Consider the following 21760-nt stretch of genomic DNA (forward strand, 5'->3'; position numbering starts at 1 on the left):
CGCGGGCGGGGCGGGGCGGCCGCGCTGCCGCGGTCACGGCCCGGCGGGTGCGGGGGGCCGGAGCGCGGAGTCCGCTCCATAAAACCCCCCGCTCCCGGAGCCTCCGCTTCTCACCCGCGGGCACGGACGGCGAGGCCGGGGACAGCCGTCCCTCCTGCCGCCGCTGGCGGAGCCGCGGCCATGGACGAGCAGAGCGTGGAGGTGAGCGGCGGGCGGGCGGCGCGCGCTCCCTCAGGGCGGTGAGGGGGCAGCGGCTGCGGGCTTCCCCTCCGCACCCGCCCGGTTTACCGGAACCCCTCGGAGGGTCCCTGTGCTCTGTGTGACGGAGGGGGAAAAAAAGGCCGAGCGGTACCGAACGGTGACGGCCCGGGCTCTGGGAACAGCCTGCGACGCTGCGGGGCTTGGCTCGGGTGGGCAGGCAGGCAGCAGGTGCGGAGGGGGTAGGAAATGAGCTGGCGGAGCGCCGCAGGTGCCAGTTCCGGAGGTGGATGGAGCCAGGGATGGATGGATGGATGGATGGAGACCTGGCGCGCACGGAACCCGTCTTGGCACCGTGGAGGTGCAGAAGTGGCTGTGTCGCAGCCAGGCTGGGGAAGAATGTGAAAGACCGTCTGCGTTTACCTCCTGTAGATGCATATGGTGCGTTTCAATGGCTTGCAGCTGTTAAAGAGGACGGTAATGTGTGGGAGATACTGTGGTATCCGTAAACTGAAGATGTCTTGCTTTTGTGCTGATTCAGAATCTCAGTGCTGTGGGGAAAAAAAATTAGCCCACCTGAAGGACTTTATGGAGTTCCATAGTTATGACCAGAAGTATGATAACTCCTGTGTGCTATAGGATGTAAAACTTCCTTATCAGTTGAAAATTATCAATATGGAAAGCAAACATTGCTTTCAAAATACCTCTCTCGTTTGGGGAATGTTTTTATCACTCAAGATTGATTAAATGAGAGTGTGGAACTACTGCTAATGGTAGACCTTAAAATAATATATATCAAAAAAATACCCAATTCAGTTCAACACCTCTTGTTACACATGCATGCACTTATCACAATTTAGAAGTAGTTTAGTGCCAGTCTGCTCTCTGCAGGTACACCACCATTTCTTCTGGTGTCTGCTCAATCCCGTGTGAACACACAGAGGAATATCTTGGCTACAGAAAGGTCTGCTCCAAAACAGATAAGACAAGCAGAAACTCTTCCTTGAAGAAAGAGACCAACGTTATAAAACGGGTGCTGGTGCAGTGTAGGAGAAGCTGAGGGGGAGATTTGTGGTGTCCAGGTTGTATCTTCTCTCGGAGCTGTGCTGTTTGGAACAGGACTGAAACCTGGCGCTGTGCCTGGAAAACAAATGCAGCCCTGATGTGTCTGAAGCATGTTTAACAATAGTGCTAATCCCCCTTTGCAGAGCATTGCCGAGGTGTTCCGATGTTTTATTTGTATGGAGAAGCTGCGGGACGCCCGCCTGTGCCCTCACTGCTCCAAGCTCTGCTGTTTCAGCTGTATCCGGGTGAGTTTGCTTGGTTTAGCCTATTCTTCCAAAGGTTTGAACTGAGAGCTGGCCGAGCTTATGAAAACATTCTTTTCCTGGAGTTCCAAGGATTCCTTCTTTTTCCGCCCTCCTTTAGTTTCCCTTTCAAAACCTTTTATAACACCCCTGAGGAAGAAGTAGGCAGGCTGTGCGTTGCCTTCAGTGGTGCTAATTATAGGCACCATCTGGAATAATTGCTTTAAGGAAGAGACACATAATGATCCCTTCTTTAGTGCCTCCTGAGAGTTGGTGATGCCTGTGTGGAAGACAAAAGTTGGGACACAAATCAGATGCTGACTTTGCATCTGGGAAGGTCACAGCATCACCTCCTGTGTCCTGGAGGTGTTTTACAGTGCTTGTCAGGCTGGTGTGGTGTGATCAGGTGGGGCTAAATCTTTCTCAGGGGAGTCTGAGGCAGCACCTGAATCCTCATTCCTTTGTTAAGGCCGTGGTTCCCAGCCTATCACACTCCAGCTCCAAATCCAGATGCTGTTTTGTGTTGCTGTAGCAGCACAAGGTTCAGCTGAGGTTTCCAGACCTTCAGTAGTATTTCCAGAAATTGGAACAGACATTCATCCATTGCTCTGGAAGCTCTGACAAGAGCTGTAGGTGAAGGATTCGTGCTGCATATTAAGGATTTTAGATGACATATTGTTGCTGGGTGGTGAGAGATTATTCATGAGACTTTAAGTGTAGTAGAGAGCTGACAAATATAAACTCATCAACTGCTGAGCTTTTACACTTGTGAGTTGTAGTGGGCAGGTGAAGTTCTTTGCTCAGCTGTTTGTCCCTGGAGCTTTCTGGAAGAGAAACATTCACAGACTCCTTGTGGATTTGATCACTGAACTTCAAGTATTTAATTTGCCTATAAATAGCCCAAGAGGAAGAAATAAATTACCTTGAAGGCTAATTAGGCTCTGGAAAAGATGCTTGTAGTGTCTTTTTCTTTCCTTTATTGAAACATGCTCTTTAGTCCAAGACTCTGGGAATCTGCCAGGTGGGTGGTTTCTAAAGCAATATTTGGTACCTTGAAATTCTCAGTATCATTTTAACTGAAGCGTCTCTGACACCTAAGGACAAGTGGTTGCTTGGTACTGAGACACAAATAGCAGCTTCTTCTGTGACTAAGTGGTTGAACAGTTACATTGAAAATTTGTTTAAAAAGGAAAAAATATAGGAAAGCTGTAATAAAAGTAAATAACTCCTAATTAATGGTAGAACATATTTGTCTGCAGTTCTTTCATTCCAGTCTGTTTAAAAAGGTTTTCCTTTTTCCTTCACAGCGTTGGCTGACTGAACAAAGAGCTCAGTGCCCTCATTGTAGGTAAGGTATTTTTAATATCAGGAATTGTGTGGATTGTCCTGTTATGATCAATCTCTTTTTCGCTGCAGGTTGCACTAAATTTATAGGCTTGTTTTTTTTGGGGTTTTTTTTTTGAGACCTGCCTGCTGTTTCAATAACAATTGGCCCTGGTATAATACTTCTTTTAAAATGTGTTCTGGTTTTGTGACAAGCTAAGCAGGATCTTTGTTCTTCCCACATAACACTGCTGTGCACATAGCTGGTGTAATAGGAGTAACTAGAGGGAATTCCTCTTTATATTCTTTCAAAAGCCAGAGCCCAGGAGCTTCATTTTTCAGGGTGAAAGTGTGCATTTTTTATGCCTGTAATTCATGTGGTGTGCCTGTGCAGCCATTCTGTGCATCATTGCAGGGTCCAGCTCCCACCTCTCCCCAAATGATCAAAATTACTTTATTTTTTTTTTTCTTGGAATAACTAATCCAGTTTCTGCTCTTTTTTTACCTGTGACTCTTCTGGTAATGTAGAATTGACCTGAACTTCAGTTGAGTGCTTCTCCTTTAGCTCCTGGAGCCAAATTCCTGCTCTAACTGTGCCGTCCTCGTTGCAGAGCCCCTCTGCAGCTCCGGGAGCTCGTCAACTGTCGCTGGGCAGAGGAGGTCACACAGCAGCTGGACACGCTTCAGCTCTGCAGCCTCACAAAGCACGAAGAGAACGAGAAGGACAAGTAAATGGAGTGTTCTTTGCATCGAGTGTTTTGTGGTTTGGATTATAGAAGCTAATTTTAGTAAAGTACTCTCTGTATCTGTGAAGCGCTTCTGGAGAGAATGCTAAAAGCGACGCTTATCTTACAAAAGATTTTTATTGAGTACAGCTGGTCTTCCTGCAAGAGATGTTTAATGCTTTACTTGCAGGGTTGTGTAGCAAAACAAGTGAAAGTGTTAAACTGAGTTTGTAGCAAATTCATAAGCTGTTTTCTGTGGGTGATATGTGTACTTTTTGTTTTAAGGTGTGAAAACCATCATGAGAAGCTCAGTGTTTTCTGCTGGACCTGCAAGAAGTGTATCTGCCACCAGTGTGCGCTCTGGGGAGGAATGGTAAGGGGAGACCTGCTGGGATGCACGCGCTGTGAGGGACTTCAGACTTTGTGTGGTTTTGAAGAGCTAGAATTGCTGTGAAACTGCTGTTGTGGCCGTTGGATTGCCACGCAAATACTGCAGTTTCAGGTGCATTTATTATTTAATAACACCGCTTGTGAAACATGATGCTTCCTATTCATAATTAGAGAAGGAAATTGAATTTTTGTCTAAAGCAGGTTGGAATTATCTTCCTTGTTATAACCTTCGTGATGTTTTGGACAAATTCTATGTCGGGGGAGAGTTTTGTGAGCAAAGGAAGAAGTCTTGCTCAAAAAATACAGATGACACTTGTTATTTAATTGCCCTGGCCTCTAATCTCCAAAGCTATTAAATTCAGCAGTGTTTATCCAACCAGTTGGGTATTTCAAGGAGAAACAGCTGTTGCTGTTTGGAATGTAAGTGGTTAACAGTGTGCTGCCTTTGTTTGGGAAGGGTGTTTTAATGATAAACATAAAAATAAACCTTCTACCAATATTTGATTTGGTAAAGGATTGCACAGTGAATGAAGCAGGGTTTTTTTTGGAGGACTCTTGAGATTCCAAAAACTCCTGACAGGAAGCTTTGGTGGAATGAGAGCCAAATTCATGACTTCTTACAAAGGGAAGTGAAAGACTGACTTCCTACATACAATCTGCTTTGGAACTTTTCCAGAATGAGTGATACACTCGTAGGCTTTCTTCCCTTCTCTTGCAGGGATTTAATAGGAGTGGGATCAAGTGGAAAAGAGATGCTCTGTTATTCACCACCTCCTCCTCCCCCTTTTTCTCTTTGAACAGCATGGAGGGCATACTTTTAAACCACTGGCAGAAATCTACGAGCAGCACGTCACAAAAGTAAATGAAGAAGTGGCAAAGCTGAGGAGAAGACTCATGGAGTTGATCAGTTTGGTGCAGGAAGTGGTAAGAAAGCTTTCCTGTAGTATTCCAGTGGCAAAGGATAACTGTAAAGTGGGAAGTGGAAGCAGTTCCCTGTTAAAGGTGGTGGGATCATCCCATAGAGAGACCTTCTTGTTTTTTTCATTTCACTCTTTTTATACAATATGGAAAGATCAAAGTATTCTCAACTCTTTAGAGTTTAGAGTTAGGTAACTCTCAACTGGTTTAGAGTTAGGTAACAGGAAGTGCTTTAGGTGACTTAAAGTGCTTTCTGTCATGCTAAATAAGTACAAAAATACTTCTAGCACCTGATTTTCCTTTTTCTAGGATAATAAACTGTAAATGTGAGCCTGCAGGATGAGCAGCTCACCAGTTGGAGATTTGTTTGTGCTCCTCCTTTTTCTTCCCTGTGAGGTAGACATGTCAAAAATCCAAATATTGACATGTTCAGCTGGAGCAGTTTGAGTGGGAGTTCCAGCCATTTGATGCAGTTTCCTTCCCAGGAAGGATTACTTTTATTTTCTGTTACATTTACAATGTGTAGTCTTTGTGCAGATAAAACCAGGAATTTTTGGAGCGAGTGTCTGTACGAGTTTTGCCTGTTTTCAGGTGCTTGTTTTCCACCTGCACTGATAGTTTTGCTTTTCTCCAGCTCAGATGTGACTTCATAAACACAAGTGTGGTGATAAAATGCTGAGAGTTTGTGACCTCCCCTTGCCAGAGAGAAGGCTGCTGTTTTTATCCATTATTATTATTACCACAAAACTTTTGTGGTTTTATCACGTTATTCTCATTACTGCAAGCATATTTTTTTTCTGTGCTGCTCAAGTTGCAGAAGAGAAACTGGCAGCTGCATTTACAGGTCTGATACTAAAGAATCCGCAGGTGACAAATCCCTGTGTGATTGGACGATGTCGCTCAGCTTCCCAGCTTTGGGCGCTCTTGAGGGATCCGGTGAAATCCCGGCTGCTCCAGGAATGCACCTCATCAAAACGAACACTCCTGTTTTCCCTCTTAGGGGATTTAGGGACACTTGAGCATTTCTGGGATCTGAGGGAGTGGAGCCAAGGTGTGTGGCTGAGTGGGAGATGCAGCTTGTGAAGGTTTTTGTCGCTGTTTGTCCTGCCCCACGCAGGAGCGGAACGTGGAGGCCGTGCGCAGTGCCAAGGACGAGCGCGTGCGGGAGATCCGCAACGCCGTGGAGATGATGATCGCCCGCCTGGACACCCAGCTCAAGAACAAGCTCATCACTCTGATGGGTGGGTGTTGGCCTCTCTGAGGAGGAGGAGAAGTTTATTAACAGTGTGGAAATCCGCTGAGAAACGTTGTTTGCCTGGGAGCCTCGCTCCTTCTCACGCTGTGGTGTCGAGCAAGTTCACTGCTGGCAGAAAACTTCCACCTGCAGCCAAGCTTTTGGCTAATGATGTAGTTACTGTGATAGGTTCTAAGTTCAATGTAACTTGACCATATTCTGTTAAAAACTCCCATATAATAACCTGGAAAACATTCCCATCTAGCTGGAAGTTATTTAGCACCTTTCAACTAAAGTGCTAGTGCTTTGTTTGTGTTGGTCAAGAAGAGCATTGTTCCAATTGGAAAGGTTTGAAAATATATCTCTGTAATAGGTACTCCTTTTACTGTAATTTTAATAATGAGAGGGGCTTGTCTGGATAAGAGTCAAACCTGCTTTTCTTTTTGTCCAAAAAAGCACCCCAAAACAACAAACCTGCCATTTCTGGGACACAGAGTGTTTCATTACTTAACCTTAAATGAATTCTTCAGTAGAGCTCTAATTAAAAATGTAGACTTGCTTTTCAAATGCTTTCTCAATCAACCTTGGTACATTTAGAAATCCTTTACCTTGCTGTGTTCTGGGGCAGCTTCCATGTGGAAACAAGAAAAGTACACTTTAAGAAACAGTGACTATGTGTTTTTGGGGTTTTTTAACATCTTTTCGTTAAACAGGTCAAAAGACGTCACTTACTCAAGAAACTGAACTTCTGGAAACCCTGCTTCAAGAAGTAGAACATCAGGTAATTATGAGAGGAGATTAATATTGTGTAGATAGGCCAGCTGAGGAGGGATCTTTCTTGCTTTTTTATTTTAAAAATATTAATTGATGGACTGTTCTGGAGGATATATTTTCATTGAAGTGGTCTTAGCTTGCACAATTTCTTCTTAAAAATAAGTGTCGTCTAGAAATACTCAAAGGTGTTGTGTTGCTTGAAAAATTACTACAGGGATTAATGGCAATATCATACAAAATTACCCAGTTTTATATAAGTTAATTTAATCTAAGGGAAATACATAGTGGCTGTTGTAACTTCCATTGTGGAATTCCAGAAAACAAAATAACCCAAACCCTCCATTTTGATGTAGTGTTGTGGGTAATCTTCCTGAAGCTGTGACAAACATGCAATTCAGCTGTTTAAAAACAAAAGTGGATAAATCCCCTCTGAGTTTTACTGAGCTAAGGATTTTTTTTTCCCTTTCTTTTTACCCCACATAGTTACGGTCCTGCAGCAAGAGTGAGCTGATATCCAAAAGTTCAGAGATCCTGCTGATGTTCCAGCAGGTCCATCGGAAGCCCATGGCCTCATTTGTCACCACTCCTGTCCCCCCAGACTTCACAAGGTGAGTGTTGGATTTCTGTTGTGTTGGTTCAGTGTTTTAAATCATGTTTAAAGTAGCTGAGAGGAGAGTTTCCTCTTAACTTACTCCTTGTAGTAACCTGTGCTGCAAGTAGGCTTTTCTGTCCCAGCAGAGCTTATTTTGTGTCTAGTCCCTGCTGGGGAGTCAGGACAGTGGGTTCCAGCTCACAATTTTTTCTTTTTTTCTCTTTTACACATAGTTTACTGATTTGTCCTTTTTTTTTTTCCTCATATTATTGGGTCATTCAGTATATAATTGCCAGGCTCTCAGGAGATGCCTCTGCAGGTCACCTTAATTCAGAATATACAGCCAAAATCACTCCATAGCACAGTTCTTCATCAGGAGAATGCTGCTGGTACTGGGTTCTGCGGGAGCCTGTGCTTCAAAAATGTCTCCAAAAGATGGAAAGTCAGAGAAGTCTCAAGAACGCCTCAGCAAAAATTGGGTTTGGCTGTGCCTTGGTTTAAATCTGAATGTTTGTTTTCCAGTGGCACCAAGGTATCTCCTCTTAAGGAGGCTTATAAATGGAATTACACTGCAATAACCCAGTGTAGTCCTGGTGAATTTCAGTGGCTCTGGTAGCCTAAATCATCTAAAATTCTTCTACAGATTGCAAAAGTTGACATTTTTAATGCCATGTTATTTGAGTGTAATATATTTATTCTTTTCCCCCACAGTGAATTGGTCCCAGCCTATGACTCAACTACATTTGTCTTGGAAAACTTCAGGTAAGAATGTGTCTTAAATTACTGGCAACATCCTTTTGTTCGTGAGAAGTTATTAAACACAGAACATTATTTAAAACAGAACAATCTCTACAGAAAACTGAAATGTGGACTAAACTATGAGAATTCCATTAAAAAAACCTCTTGTTTAGTGGGTCAACAATTCTTGTCCATGATAAAGACAATTCTCTGTGCAGCTCGTGCTTCCGTGAGGGTTTTGCTTTGTCCCAGCACCAAATATTTTTCCTGTTCTCTCACCAGTACCTTGAGGCAGCGAGCAGATCCTGTGTACAGCCCTCCCCTGCAGGTGTCAGGACTGTGCTGGAGATTAAAAGTTTACCCGGTGAGTTAAGTCTTTGACTGGCGTTGTTATCCCATCCCAACTCCTTCCCAGTAACGAATCACCAGTTTGTCTCATGCTGTATATGGAAAGGACATTATAATGTGTTCCCTCTCTGCCTCCAGATCTCCAGTGAGATCATGCTCAGTTGAGGTTGGTTAATTTAAAAGCAATTAAAGATGGGTCCTACTAATATGGCAGAGGAACTCTGCTGGATATTTTAATGTCTCAGGGATTTTTGCAGGTGTTCCTTACAGAACTGAGGTATAGAGTAACTTACTCTATGTTTAAGTAACACTTACTTACTGGGGAAGGTGGGAGTAGGACCAAGCTTTTGCTGTTGACTGCATCCAGCTCTCAAACTGAAAGGCATTTTTATTTATATTAAAATGTCCCTTCAGTGGGCTGAATATTCCAGTTTCTGAGGCTTTGTCCCTGTTGGAATGTTGACCCCCAAGGTGGGATCTTTGCACATTCCCTGCTCTGGTCAGTGCTGCTCCTGCAGCTGTGTGAAGGAGGAGTTTGTTGGGGGAGCACCAGCTCTGTCTTAGTGATTTTTGTGGCACCTTTGGAGAATTGGCTCCGTAAGTTAAACCCATGGATGCCCAGAATTGTATTATTGCAGTGCAGAGGTGCAACTGTGTGCAAGTTTCCAGGGTATTGTAAATTCAGGATTAGCTGCCTGAGCTGTGCTGTCAGAAGGCATTAAAATTTATTTTTTCAATGGTAAGTTGAAATGTTTCTTCAAGCTGGAGCATTCAAGTTGAGCCATTCTTCATCTTTGATTCAGGTGAGTGTCATGGAAGTTTTGCTGTATTTTTTTCTTGACTTCTGGTGACTCTAATGCTGTTTCTCAGTTAACTGCCCTAACTTTTCATGTTGCATGGGATTTTTTTCTGAACAAATTGCTCTTTTCTCAAAAATTAATTAGCTTTGAAGTGTGACTGTATGTAAAATATATCAGAACTAATGTTTAACCTAAAATAATTTTTTCTGATACATTAAGTGTTTGTCTATTCAGACTTCCACTTAATCAAATACCTAAAGTGTTAATAGAGTAATTAAAGCTTTGTCTTGAGATCTATATCTGAGATACCGATACTACACTGTGAATGTGCTTCTTGTTGATTCATGTTACAGTAGGAGTCACTGAAGACTAAAAATCACAGCTGTAACATCCAAAGTAGATTCCTGCTGCAAATCCAGTGTTGATTGAAGCTATTTTCTAAACTTTTCTAAGTCTTCTGTATCAAATAGTTTTGGTTCTTAATTTTTTTTTCTCTTTCTTCCTTTCTATTTTTAATCAATTTCTCAATTTTATTTCAAGGATGGAAATGGAGTAGTTCGGGGCTACTACCTGTCAGTGTTCCTGGAGCTGTCTGCTGGATTGCCAGAGACATCCAAGTAAGCAAAGCTGCAGTAAGAACAGATGTTGGGGTTTTTCTGTCAGAAAATGCAAAACCCTTTGAAAAAGAATGATGAGACTTCTGCTTAGCTTTGGATCAGGCACAGAGATATTTTGAAGTTGTAACTCAGTGGCTTTCTTGAGATAAAAAAGAAGATGGTAGAACAACTGAGAAAAGAGTATCTGTGTGGTAGTTCAGCCCTGGAGCTGACTCTACTCCCTGTTCCTGCTCTTTTATTTTTCACCGTTTATCTAAGTGTTGAGTAAAATTTTAAGCCTGACTCATCTGGGCAGGGAAGCGCAGCTGTTAAACCACTCAGCAGTTCTGCCATCTTTTGGCTCTAATCCCTGTCACTTTCCCCTGGCCAGGTACGAATACCGTGTAGAAATGGTTCACCAGTCCACCAACGATCCCACCAAAAACATCATCCGGGAATTCGCCTCTGACTTTGAGGTTGGGGAATGTTGGGGGTACAACAGATTCTTCCGCCTGGACCTGCTGGCCAACGAGGGCTACCTGAACCGGCAGAACGACACCGTGATCCTCAGGTGGGGCTCCCTGCTCTCCTTCCCAAGGATCATCGCAAACCTGCTGCTGGAATAGCGAGCAATGGACCAGTTGGATTTCAAATATTGGTGAAGTGTTTTATTATAAATGGGTTTCAGCAGCTTTAAAGAAGGAAATGTGCCAAAAGGAGTTGTGGGATATTTGAAGTGTATCTTTCTTTGAGGTGTGGCTGCTTCTGGTGTTAATAAGGGTTAATTAGAGAGCTGTAGCTAGCAGAATTAAAGGAAAAGGGTGCTTTTTCCACCTCTTTAGAAACAGCTGTAGTGAGCATTGGAGAGCTTTGGGAATAAAAGTCTGAGTCCCTCTTGCAGAGCTCACTGTGGCCAGTCAGGGTGTTCAGGACACTGAGTCCACAAGGACCTGTTGTCTGTTGAGTTTATTTCACCACGAGATTTCAATTTTAAGGTTTTTTCCGCAGGGCTTTTTGGATGGAGGGAGGGACATTTAAAAACAAACCTCAAACCAAACAAACTCCCTCAAAAAAACCCTTTTTCAAACGTTCCTTTGAAGGTTCCAAGTGCGCTCACCAACCTTCTTCCAGAAGTGCCGGGACCAGCACTGGTACATTGCTCAACTGGAAGCAGCTCAGACAAGCTACATCCAGCAAATAAATAACCTGAAAGAAGTAAGTGGGATGTTTGTGAATGTAAAATCACCTGTTAGAGTGTATCTGCAAGTCAACAAAAGTGCTTGATTTGATGCTGCTGCTCCATTGATGCCTTCTGTTATTTTTGTGATCTTGTAGAGGCTCGCGATTGAACTGTCCCGGACTCAGAAATCCCGAGGGGTTTCCCCTCCAGACACTCACCTCAGTCCCCAGAATGATGAGGGCTCAGAGACAAGAGCAAAGAAACCTGGACAAAGCATTGAAGCACTGCTCGAGAATTTCACTGCTCCAGGATTAGCAAGGGAGAACAAGGAAGAGGAGGAAGAGAAGACCCAGCAGGAAGATTTTAATGTAGGAATTCTCAGTTTCTGCCTGTGTTTGCGTAGCTTTCTTTGATAAGGCAGCAATAGAAACAGGGAATTGTAAATCCCTGTACAAACTTGTGAATTGTAAATGAGGTTTATTATCCTTGCTATGGAAATAGATAACACACTTGAGAGCTGAGTGAGAGGTGACTCCAGAGAGATGTTCCAGAACTGAGCTAAAAAATCCCACCACAAAAAGTCTCCAAGTTGCAGTTGAAAAATCTGATTTGTGTTTGTTCCCAGCCTTTAATGTGCTGTGTGATAGTGACACTGGGGACAGAGAGTGTCTGTTCTTAGCTTTTGGGGATGCATCAAGGTGCTGCTGAATGTTTCTATATCAAAAACCTCCTGTTTTCCCTGCAGCACGAGCTCTCAGATGGTGACCTGGATATAGATCTTGCTGGAGAAGATGAGGTGAACCACCTTGATGGCAGCAGCTCTTCAGCAAGTTCAACAGCAACCAGTAACACTGAAGAAAATGATATTGATGAAGAAACTATGTAAGTAAAAATGCCTTTCAGAGCATCCTCTATCCAGGATAATTATCCTAATTCCAGTGGAAACTGAGTAATTTGCTGGGCTGCGTGGGATTCCAGTGTGATTTGGGAGGTGGTTCCTATACTGGGAGCAACACAAACTCATAGTTAGTGCTAAACGTTGAATTTTTGGTCAGCTAATTCGTGTCTTTCTGATCTCTGTATTTACGTTGGTGCTGCATTCTGTCTTTGACAAGTGATAATCTGTGAAGGTTCTTTCCCAAAACACTATTAAGGAATCTGTCTCAGCACTGTAACAGAGTAGAGGTCTGGCACCGGGAAGTGTTGTAGTAGTAGGAGAGTGATGATGGGGACAGGTACTTAAATTAGGAAGTTCCACACTGAGCAGAGCTGATGTCAGATCCTGGAATCTTAATTAAAACGTGAGAACGTGCTGCTGCACTTACAGCCATAGGAGTTTGCAACATCACATTTTGCAGTCTAGGTACATATGGCACTTTTGGCCGCTTGGTTAACGAGACAGTCATTTAATTACACTTCCTTTGTTCAGTTTGGGTCGCTTGGAATGCGGGAAATACAATTTTACAGCGCTTTATGCTGTTTTTTGATGTTTGTGCCACAACATTTAACAAGAGCTGAGGAAAGCTAACGGTTATATTCTCCTTTTCCCACCCTGATCATCCCTGAAGGTCTGGAGAGAATGATGTGGAATACAGCAGCACTATGGAGCTGGAAGATGGAGATCTCATGGAGGATGCAGCAGCTGCTGCTACTCCTGGAGCATCAGGTATGAAAAATGACTCCAGAATTCCCATAAAAGCAAAACGCTGCTGGATTCCTTCCCCTGCTCCTCTTGGAAGCAGCGCCAAGCTGCATGTTCTGCAGGCAGTTCTATTTTGGGAGCTGCTGCATCATGTGGTTTGTACTGATTATTGCAGTGTAGCAGAAACACTTCATTGGGTCAATAAAAAAAAAGGGGGGGAGGGAAATTATCTGAATATGCTGGTTTAAAAATGATGTGAAAGTTTGGAGGGCGGCTTTGTGCCTCTGAAATTCCTTGTGTTCCAGTCAATAGCAGACTGACAAGGAATTTTTACTGATGTCAGTGTGACCTCTGAGTGGGTGACACATTCACTTGGGATTTAGTGCACTGCAAAACCCAAGGAATGTGGAGGGAATGAAGTAAAGAATACTCACAATACATTTAAAATGCAACACAATAAAAGTGTTCTGGGATTTTTTTTTTTTTTGCAGCCTGGAGATGATCACATCCCAAATCGGCCACAAGATTCTGAAAGGAATCTATCTATATGGGATATAGAGAGATATTAGGGGATCTAATTCTATTTATTTAGGACAAAGATACCAGAAGTGGTATTTGTGCTGCTGTACAAGTCTGTTGGTGCTTGAAAGGCAGGATTCCTTGTTTCAGAGTTCTGGAGTTCAGGGAGGAGCATGTTTGTCTCCTTACTCCTTTAGAGTAACTCTAATCTTTGTATTGATTTATTAACAAATCTGTTCGTTAAGAGATTTTTTATAAAAGGTATGAAGTGAAGCACTTGCCCCTTTGCAGCTGTTTTATCTTGTTCTTTAATTAGAAGCACATCCGATTGTTTCAGCATCCAGAAATCCACAAAATACCGATGTCTCCTTCAGTTTCATGGGATGAGTTCATTCCTAATCTGCCTGTATAACTCTTTTTGATTTTTCCCAGGGAATAAAACATCCCTGTGTGCCACACCTCCCACTTCTGTGTCTCTCCTGCTCAGGTACCAGCCACAGCTACAGCAGTGCCAGTGGGAGACCCTCACGGCGGGGAGCCAGCGCCCTGGGCTCCACGGCCAGCAGCAGTTTGCTGGATATAGATCCCTTCATTTTAATCCACTTGTTGGACCTGAAAGACAGAAATGGCATGGAAAACCTCTGGGGCCTTCAGCCACGTCCTTCTGCCTCTCTTCTGCAGAACAGAGGTAACTGCACCATGTGTCTGATGGTTTCATTCCACCTGGGAATGCAGGGGCGTGACTGAAGAGCCCCTTTTCTGCAGGGGGATGTCACTTCCAGAAGTACAAAAAAACCAGAGAGCAACACATGAGCTGTGAGTCCCAGTTCTGTTTTCCTGGACAAAAGGGAACTCAGGAGGGGGCACTGCACTGTGCCACTCCAGCAGGGTGAGGCTCTCCTGTTGTGCTGAGCTGTGTGAATCTTTAGCTACTGAACACACAGCCAAAATCACCTGTTTTGTGCAGCTTCCTCGGGCTTTGACTGTTCCCAGTCAAATTGAACTTGGTCAGTGAAGACAAAGCTGCTGATCCATTTGGAATTTGCCAGACCTCACCTCCTGAGGTGAAGGTTTCTAAGAGCCCCTTGACTTTACAGTTTGGAACAGCTGAATTTGCAGAGGAACACAGGATTTATAACACTTCAGATAGATCCAGGCTGATCTAATTCCAGTTGAGTAACACAGAGGCTTTTCCAGGTACTGGCTGCTCAACCTGCTCTTCTGCTGTGAGGTACTTGAGGGAATTCCTTCCCTAGCTGCAGATGTCTGAGTTCTCTGTGTTCAGAGATGTTGGTGGTCTGAGAATTTTCTACACACAGACAACAAGTTTTATAAAAACAAATTTGACATGAACTGGCAGCCTGGCTGGCAAGGTGGTAGCTCAGGTGTCAGCAGAATTCCTGCAGCAGCACTGGGAGCCTGGCTTCTCCCAGTGAGCAGGACTGGGGATTTTCTTCTCTTCTTCCATGGTTGGGAACAAAACCCCGCTGTCCCAGCATCTTGGCAGTGCCTGCAGCCTCAGTGGTGCTGTGCCAGGACAGAATGTGCATCCCTCACTTTTACAGCAGGACAAAAGGTACAATTCTTAGGCATCCATGTTTATTTGAGAATGGTTTTCCTTACCTGCTGTGTTCTCTGCCTTTTCCTGTGGCGAAGCCTCGTCCTATTCCCTGAAGGATCGAGACCAGCGGAGGCACCAGGCCATGTGGAGGGTGCCCCCGGACCTGAAGATGCTGAAAAGACTCAAAACCCAGATGGCAGAAGTTCGCAGCAAAATGTCTGATGTGAAGAACCAGCTGTCTGAAGTGAGGAGCAGCAATGCTGGCTCAGGGGAGGCCCAGCCCAGCTTCTTCTCCATCGAGCAGGGGGCCCTGGCTGCCTGTGGCACTGACAGCTGCAGCAAGCTGCAGGAAATAGGGATGGAGCTGCTGACCAAGTCTTCAGTCACCAGTTGTTACATAAGGAATTGTAAGTGTGTGGAGAAGGGGGGATTTCATCGCCCTTACAGGTGTCCCCAGGCGGTTGCTCATACTTGGGTTCAGCTGACTGGTCAGAAATGGAAACCTGCCCTGCTCTTGAGCTGCTGAGACTGATTTCAGCCCTTGTCTGTAAAACACAGCAGCTTTACCCCACAGGCACTGCCAAACCTGGTGCAGTTGAGTGTTCTGAGGTTTAACCCAGTGTCAGACTGGTCTGAGCCGGGCACTCCCTTGGCTGCTCTGCGCCAGACCCGTCTGGGAGCTCGAGGCTGTTGCAGGGAACAGATTAAAACAGTCCAGACTTGCTGAAATCTAAAATGCAAGCAAGCCAGGGTTTGAGTTTGTCTATCATTTATACTCTTGTGCTGGCCGAAGGAATGTGGGTGAAGCTTTCTGAGGGATGTTTCAGTATAAGGAAGTGAATGTGACCTGTGCAGCCCAGGCCTCTGGCAGGAAGATGTGGAAGGATTTTGTGCAGCACTGGGAGTTAACAAACGAGAATAATGTGGAGCTTCACTTACAACAAGCATAAGGCCAGGGTACAGCCATGCTTTGACTGAACACTCTTCACTTTTACACTTTTTTTGCAGCTGCCAGTAAGAAAAGTGCCTCAGCCAAGCCCCTTCGCTCGGGAGCGGCCGGGAGCCTGTCCCTGAGGAGAGCCATGGACAGCGGGGAAGGGAACCTGCGCCTCAAGGGGGACAGCCACTCTGCTGAGGGTACCTGGGGCATGGAAGGGGCACCTCTTGTGCAAAAGCTTTTCAATGAGTCTCTTATTTGGCAACTGGGGTTTGCCCTAAATTTGCCTGGCTCCTTTCTCCCACCCCATGGGTGTTACTGTACCTCTGATAGCTGAGCTGGGAGGCAGCACCTCACAGTCACTGACCAGAACGTAAATATACCTGCTATGTTCTGGGCTCTCAGCAAGGACCTCAGGAGGGAACTTGACACTGAAAATCCAAGATTGAGCAGCACTGAGCCAGCTTTAAATTGTGATTTGGCTTAGGGGGAACTCAAGGCAACCCCAGTTAGAATTTCATGGTAGTGCTGCTCTTGAGTTGCACAATGCCCTTCCTTTAATGCAAGCACGAGGAAACCCCTGACACAGAAATGGGAGTTTTGCTCTTCTGCAGCGTTCAGAGAAGGAGAGGAGGTTCACATGGGTCTCATTCGTGCTCTCCCTGCTCAGGAGGCCTGGGGAGCTCCAAGCTGAGCGCTCGGCCCCACGCTCGGGCCCTGGCTGGCGCTGCTGAAGCGCTGCCCAAGCAGGAGGAAAGACCCTGTGAGGGATCAGACTCTGAGGTGGGAGCTTCTGGCTTGAATGGCTTGGCTGCTGTAGAGAAGAACAGAAAAGTTGGTGCTCTGGGGTAAGGGTTTCTTCATTTTTTCTTCTTATCTCCTCCCCCACCTTCCCTTGATCTACAAAAACCCCACAATCTCCTAAAACCAGGTGCTTGTAGCATGAAAGAGAAATTACTTTGAAGTTTATTTGGTTGCTGCTGTTCCCTCTGGACAGCAATTTTTGGGTTTATAACTAGGTTACAAGTTGTCTCTTTTTTTTTTTTTTTCTTTTTTTCATTTTTCTCTTATTTTGATCAGCTGTGGCTGGAGTCTGACACTTGGACTTGAAAGGCAGCCCAGGTCTGCTTTCCCACTGTTCCATGCAAAATACCCTCTGACTGAAATTTAATCACTTTTGATTTCCTCATTTAAGATGAGGAAATAAAACTCAATTTTCAGCTGTTTCATGATAATTCTCTATTGGGCACCTAAGCAAAGAGCAGTGGAGTTTTCAGGTTATTTTTTCTAAATAAGTAGAGTCACTTTTTTTTGGAAAATCTTTTCAAGGATTTTTGACTGATTTAGAAATATTGAAATGTTACAGCTGGAAGTTTAAGTGGGTGTACAGGAGATTTAAACAAGGAGTAAAACTCAATGTGGCACTAAAAGGCTTTGTTTCCACAGCTGAATTAAGGCTGAATTTCTAAAACAGGGTTTTGTTTCTCCTTAATTCTTTCCCAAGCTCCAACTCCAAGGGCTGTCGGACGGAAGGAACCCAGTCTGGTGGGCTGGAGAGCAGCTCTGAGCTCGGGGAGCTGCAGGGGATGGGCTCTGAAGGTGCCTCTGCAGCACCTGAGGAAGGTAAATTGCATTTTGTGGGGGGCAGGTGCAGCGTGGCCGCGCTCCGGGCGCTGCTGCTGCGCCTCTGGAGCGGGGAAGAACGAGAGAAAACCACCCCCAAAAGCTGCTTCCGTGGCTGCTGAACTTTGCTGTAAGGTGGCAGCTGGAGAATAAACCTGAGTGAGGACAGAAGATCTCTGTGTGGCTGCTGTCCGGGCAGGATCGGGGCTGGAGCACGGGGCTGTCGCTCTCTGGACTAGCAGCTGCTTTTTGTACCTTGAGACAGCTCCAGTCTTTGCTTTGCTGTTCAGTGCAGTGGCCTTGAGAAGAATTTCACATCTAATTCAAGCGGTGGCCAATGACCTTGGTAATTCTGCTGCCTTCAGGGACAGACACCCGGGGTAACTTTCTCTACAGCCACACAAGAGCCTCTCCACGCTTCATTCCTGCTGGGAGTTTCAGTGCATAATCCAGTTTCCTTAGAGACTTGAAGGAAAGTTTTCCCCCTCCATTCCTGCATCCTTTCCATGCTGGAAAAAAATAACACTGCTTTTTTTTTTTTCCCCCCTTCTGAAAGTCCACGTAGAGTTTTTTCTTATCTTGCTGAAACTCTCCTGCCTTCCACCCCTGCACTAATTTGAATTTCAATGACTGGATTGTAGCGCAAAGCCTATATTAAGGTGCCAGCATCCATCTCGAGCTGCAGTGTGCAATATTGTGTGGGAGTTGGCATTTACAGAAGGTCTCTCAGTGACAAAACTGAATTTCTGCTCTTAGTCACTGCAGCGTGATCGTGATGTGCTCCTGCAGTTCTGCTCTCAGAGCAGGGAGCCCAATAGGAAAACGCTTTAGAAACTGAAATACTTCATTGTTAAAAACCCCAGGAAGCAAATATTACAGTTTTTTCCCCTTCAGAGGAAAAACTACAGTAGACTTGGCCCCTCACTTTGTTTTTTCTTAGCAATGAGTATGAGCCTTTAAGAAGCAGAGCCAAGCAGACCCTGTGTTGTTCGTGGAGAGTTCTGGCTGCCCGGTGCACACCCAAGGTCATCACCTGGAGCCACCAGCAGCTCTGGTTCTGCTTTGGAGGGGAAATTGGTTGTGTGAGACTCAAACTCACTATTGCTGCTTGAAGGCTCTGGTAGATCCACCTGCCCCACAGGCTGTGCTGCCTTTTAGCTCCCAGAAAAGCAACTCCTGTTTTCTGTCCCAGCTGCAGAGGAGGCTGAGCAGCTCAGCTGGAGACACACAGGACAAATCCAGCTGTGTTGAGGGCTGGTACCCAGCGCTCTGTCAGACCCCTGAGTGTTTGGGAAGTGCTCCTTCCCTCTGTTCTCCTGATATCAAACCCCAAGAGCTGGCAGGAACTCTTCCATGGGACAAAGGCAGACATTTCAGCTGTGCACATCCCGCTGCCATCATTTTTCCTGAGCTGTCTCTGGTTTCTCTTGCAGCTGGCGTGTGTCAGAAGCACGTCCTTCACCTCCTGCCAGGGATGAGCAGTGACAGTGACATTGAATGTGACACAGAAAATGAGGAGCAGGAAGATGTCACCTCTCCATCAGAGGTGTTCAACCAGGCCTTCTCTGTCCAGCCCTCCAGTGAAGGTAGAGCTGATAAAACCTCTCTTCCCGAGCATTCCCAGTCTTCCCAGAGCTCCTCAGATACAGATTCCTTGGGGGGCTGTGGAGGTGTTAAAGCTCCAGGTGCCAATAAGATTTGGAACTCTCATCTAGGGATCCCAATTAAAACAGCTCAGAACAGGAGAGGGGAACTCTTGCTAGCCTTAGTCAGTTTAGGTGAGTCTCCTGGGAAGGGCAGGAACACCCAGAGCTCCAGTTCCCAGTTGGAACTCCCTGTGTGCCAGGATTGGCGCTGGAAGTAGGCTAATTCCAGGGAGGAAACCACTGCCTGAGACATGGATTTGCATCTTAATTGGCAGGAATGTGCTTCCAGCAGTCAGTGGAGCTTCACAAAGTCCTCTGGTTAAGCTTTCCCTTCCAGTCCAGCGGATCAAAGCTGTGAGGCCAAGGAGGTGAAGTTTTGGCCTGAGTGAAGGGAGGGCAGGGAGCATTCCCTGGCTGCTCCAGTGCTCGCTGGTGAGGGTGACTGGGCTCTGCTGGTGTTGTTTTCCCCCTCCTCCAGAGCTCTCCTCGGTGTTACCAGACGGGGATCAGGCCGCTTCTGACGATCTCAGCTTTGTCCCTGGAGATGACAGCACCAGGTAACTGGGAAGGTTCTCTCCTTGGGGCTGCACCTTCCCTGTGCTGCTCCAGGAGCTGCAGCCACGGAGCCACTGCTCATCCTGTGCCAGGATCCTGAGCTCCCTCTGGCTCTGAGGCAGGCTGGGAGGGAGGGGTGAGCTCTAAATGCTTCCAAAACTGACTGGGTTGAAGTAGCTGGCATAAAATTTGATCTCATAAAATGATGTTTGCTTGAAGCCTTAAAACTGCTCCAGCAGGAGTGTTTTCAGTGCAAACTCGTTTGTTTGGAGCAGGTAGAGCCTGGGCTGGAGGCCTGAAGACCCACGGCTGCATCCCTGGGAGAGGTGTGTGCATCCCCTGGAGCTGAGCCCGAGGCTGTGTGCCCTCTCCACTCTGGCAAACGTGGTTCTTCTGCCATTGTCTTAACCCTGCCCCGGGGCACAGGCACCTTTGCAGGGCTGGCACTGCTGCTCCACCAGCCTCAGCTGCTCTGAGGAGTTGTGGGGAAGGTGCTGAGCCTCTCCCGGGGATGAGTGTCCTGCTGTGCCACTGGAATGTGTGACTGGCCTTTGGAATGCTGGGGGAAAACAGCCACCACTCCAGTTGTTTTCCCCACTTGGTGACGTGGACCAACCACACCCATTGCCAAACTCTTTGTTCATTGCATTTTGAGCTGCTGAAGTCGTTGTGAAGCTCCTCTGAGAGCTGATGCCTGGTTAGTGACAAAGCATGAGCCCAGTGTCGTCCTCGTGTGGCTGCCTGTGCCCTGTGTCCGTGTGAATGTGCTCTACACTCTTAGTTTAAAACTGTTTGCACTTTGTTAATAAAATGAATGTTGAAATCTGAATTTTAGGTGTTTTGTGTGTGGATAAGTAAAATGATGGAGGCTGTCAGGGTCAGCTCCACTTGCTGCAATGCCTGGCTTGGGACTTTTTCCTGCCATCCCCCTGTCACTTTTTCCCTTAATTGTTCAGTGAAAAGCACTTAACCCCCTCTGGGATTCTATTTGTAGAAGCCAGAGCAAATCCTTAAATCTCCTTGGTTCAAACAGAAATTGAGAAGGACGCAGTTTTCCCCAAAGTTGCTTTGTTACTCAGCTGCAGCGGGCACAGATCCTGTGCCAGGGCTCAGCCTGGAAGTGCCCTGTGAGTGTTTGGGGCTGTGCTGCTCCCTGCACACAGCTCAGTTACTGCGGCCATGGAGCTCTGCTTTTCCTCTCCGTGAGGGGAAGGAAATGAGTGCTGAGCTTGTGTCCAGCCGTTGGAGGGGTAAGAGAGGAGATGTTGCTTTGCTCACCTTTTCTGGGCAGCTTCTTCAGAGCTGCTTTGGAAAGGGCAGGGAGGGAAAGAGACTTGGAAGACACTGGATCTCCTTGGGCTGTGCCATAACAGCCCCATCCCTTTTGGCCACAGTGCTCAGCAGAGTCACTTCAGTTCCACATCCCACAAAGGAAACCTTTCCACCATAATAAAGGCACAGCTGCTTGCTGATTTGTTACCTCTTCAATAACCAGACTAGCTGGAGTGTGGTTTAAATTACTGTTTTATTAAGATATTGGTAAAACTTCAACAGTTTTTCCTGTATAAACAGCTTTCATAAATAAAATATGGATGACTAATACATGGTTAGAACTGAACTCGCGAGTGAACTGGAGAAAAGAGTGCAAATGGAAAAGTCCCAAGACTTGTACATGATTTTAGCTTGAATTTATTCACTTGATAAAGAACATGTTTCACGGACAAGGTACTACAGAAAGGTCAGCAGGAGCAGCCAGGAGCTGAGCCCACGCCTGGCTGGCCGCAAGCAGCAGCGCTCAGGGTGAGCTCGGCCACCTCCCCTGTTCTCGTCCCGAGGTGTCTTCAGAGGGAAGGAGAGGAGAAACCGGACACGACAAGGGTTGAACGAGACCCTGACAGGTGGGGGTTGTTTGTCTTTAGCTTTAATGCTGGCAAGGGCCGTGCCAAGGCCGGGGTGCCAGGGCCAGAGAGGGGCACGGACATCAGAGTCCGAGGTCGTGTTAGCGCTTTCTTTTTATTGCACGCGATACGAGGGTAGAAAGTTTTGTTCCTGTCGCAAAGAGGATGTGAATTAAAGAAAGATTGCCCTAAATTACAGACATGAACAAAGCTGCAGTATCCCCTTGGATGGCTTTGTTTATGTGACTAAGTGCCG

The 21760-nt window shown here is 45.9% G+C and overlaps 1 protein-coding gene across 1 annotated transcript; it reads left to right on the forward strand.

Moving 5' to 3' along the window:
* The first annotated feature begins 27 nt into the window (after positions 1–27).
* TRIM37 (tripartite motif containing 37) lies at positions 28–20435 on the forward strand. Its single transcript, XM_040082202.2, has 25 exons — positions 28–201; positions 1407–1508; positions 2813–2853; positions 3440–3556; positions 3839–3926; positions 4745–4867; positions 5979–6102; positions 6809–6876; positions 7353–7477; positions 8173–8223; positions 8482–8563; positions 9888–9964; positions 10335–10514; positions 11044–11158; positions 11279–11491; positions 11869–12005; positions 12692–12789; positions 13772–13972; positions 14941–15252; positions 15854–15982; positions 16453–16630; positions 17287–17405; positions 18839–18991; positions 19530–19608; positions 19882–20435. Exons 1-25 carry the CDS (start codon positions 181–183, stop codon positions 19883–19885), a joined length of 2937 nt encoding a protein of 978 aa, XP_039938136.1. The 5' UTR covers positions 28–180; the 3' UTR covers positions 19886–20435.
* Positions 20436–21760: the final 1325 nt, after the last annotated feature.

The sequence above is a fragment of the Hirundo rustica genome, chromosome 19, assembly GCF_015227805.2.
Source record: "Hirundo rustica isolate bHirRus1 chromosome 19, bHirRus1.pri.v3, whole genome shotgun sequence".
NCBI classification, from domain to species: domain Eukaryota; kingdom Metazoa; phylum Chordata; class Aves; order Passeriformes; family Hirundinidae; genus Hirundo; species Hirundo rustica.

Excerpts from the sequence above, each read along its gene's own strand:
- TRIM37 (XM_040082202.2), top strand. The coding sequence starts at position 181 with ATGGACGAGCAGAGCGTGGAG. Across the intron at positions 7,478-8,172 it reads GTCCCCCCAGACTTCACAAG|TGAATTGGTCCCAGCCTATG; the intron begins GTGAGTGTTGGA and ends TTTCCCCCACAG. Across the intron at positions 17,406-18,838 it reads CTCTGCAGCACCTGAGGAAG|CTGGCGTGTGTCAGAAGCAC; the intron begins GTAAATTGCATT and ends TTTCTCTTGCAG.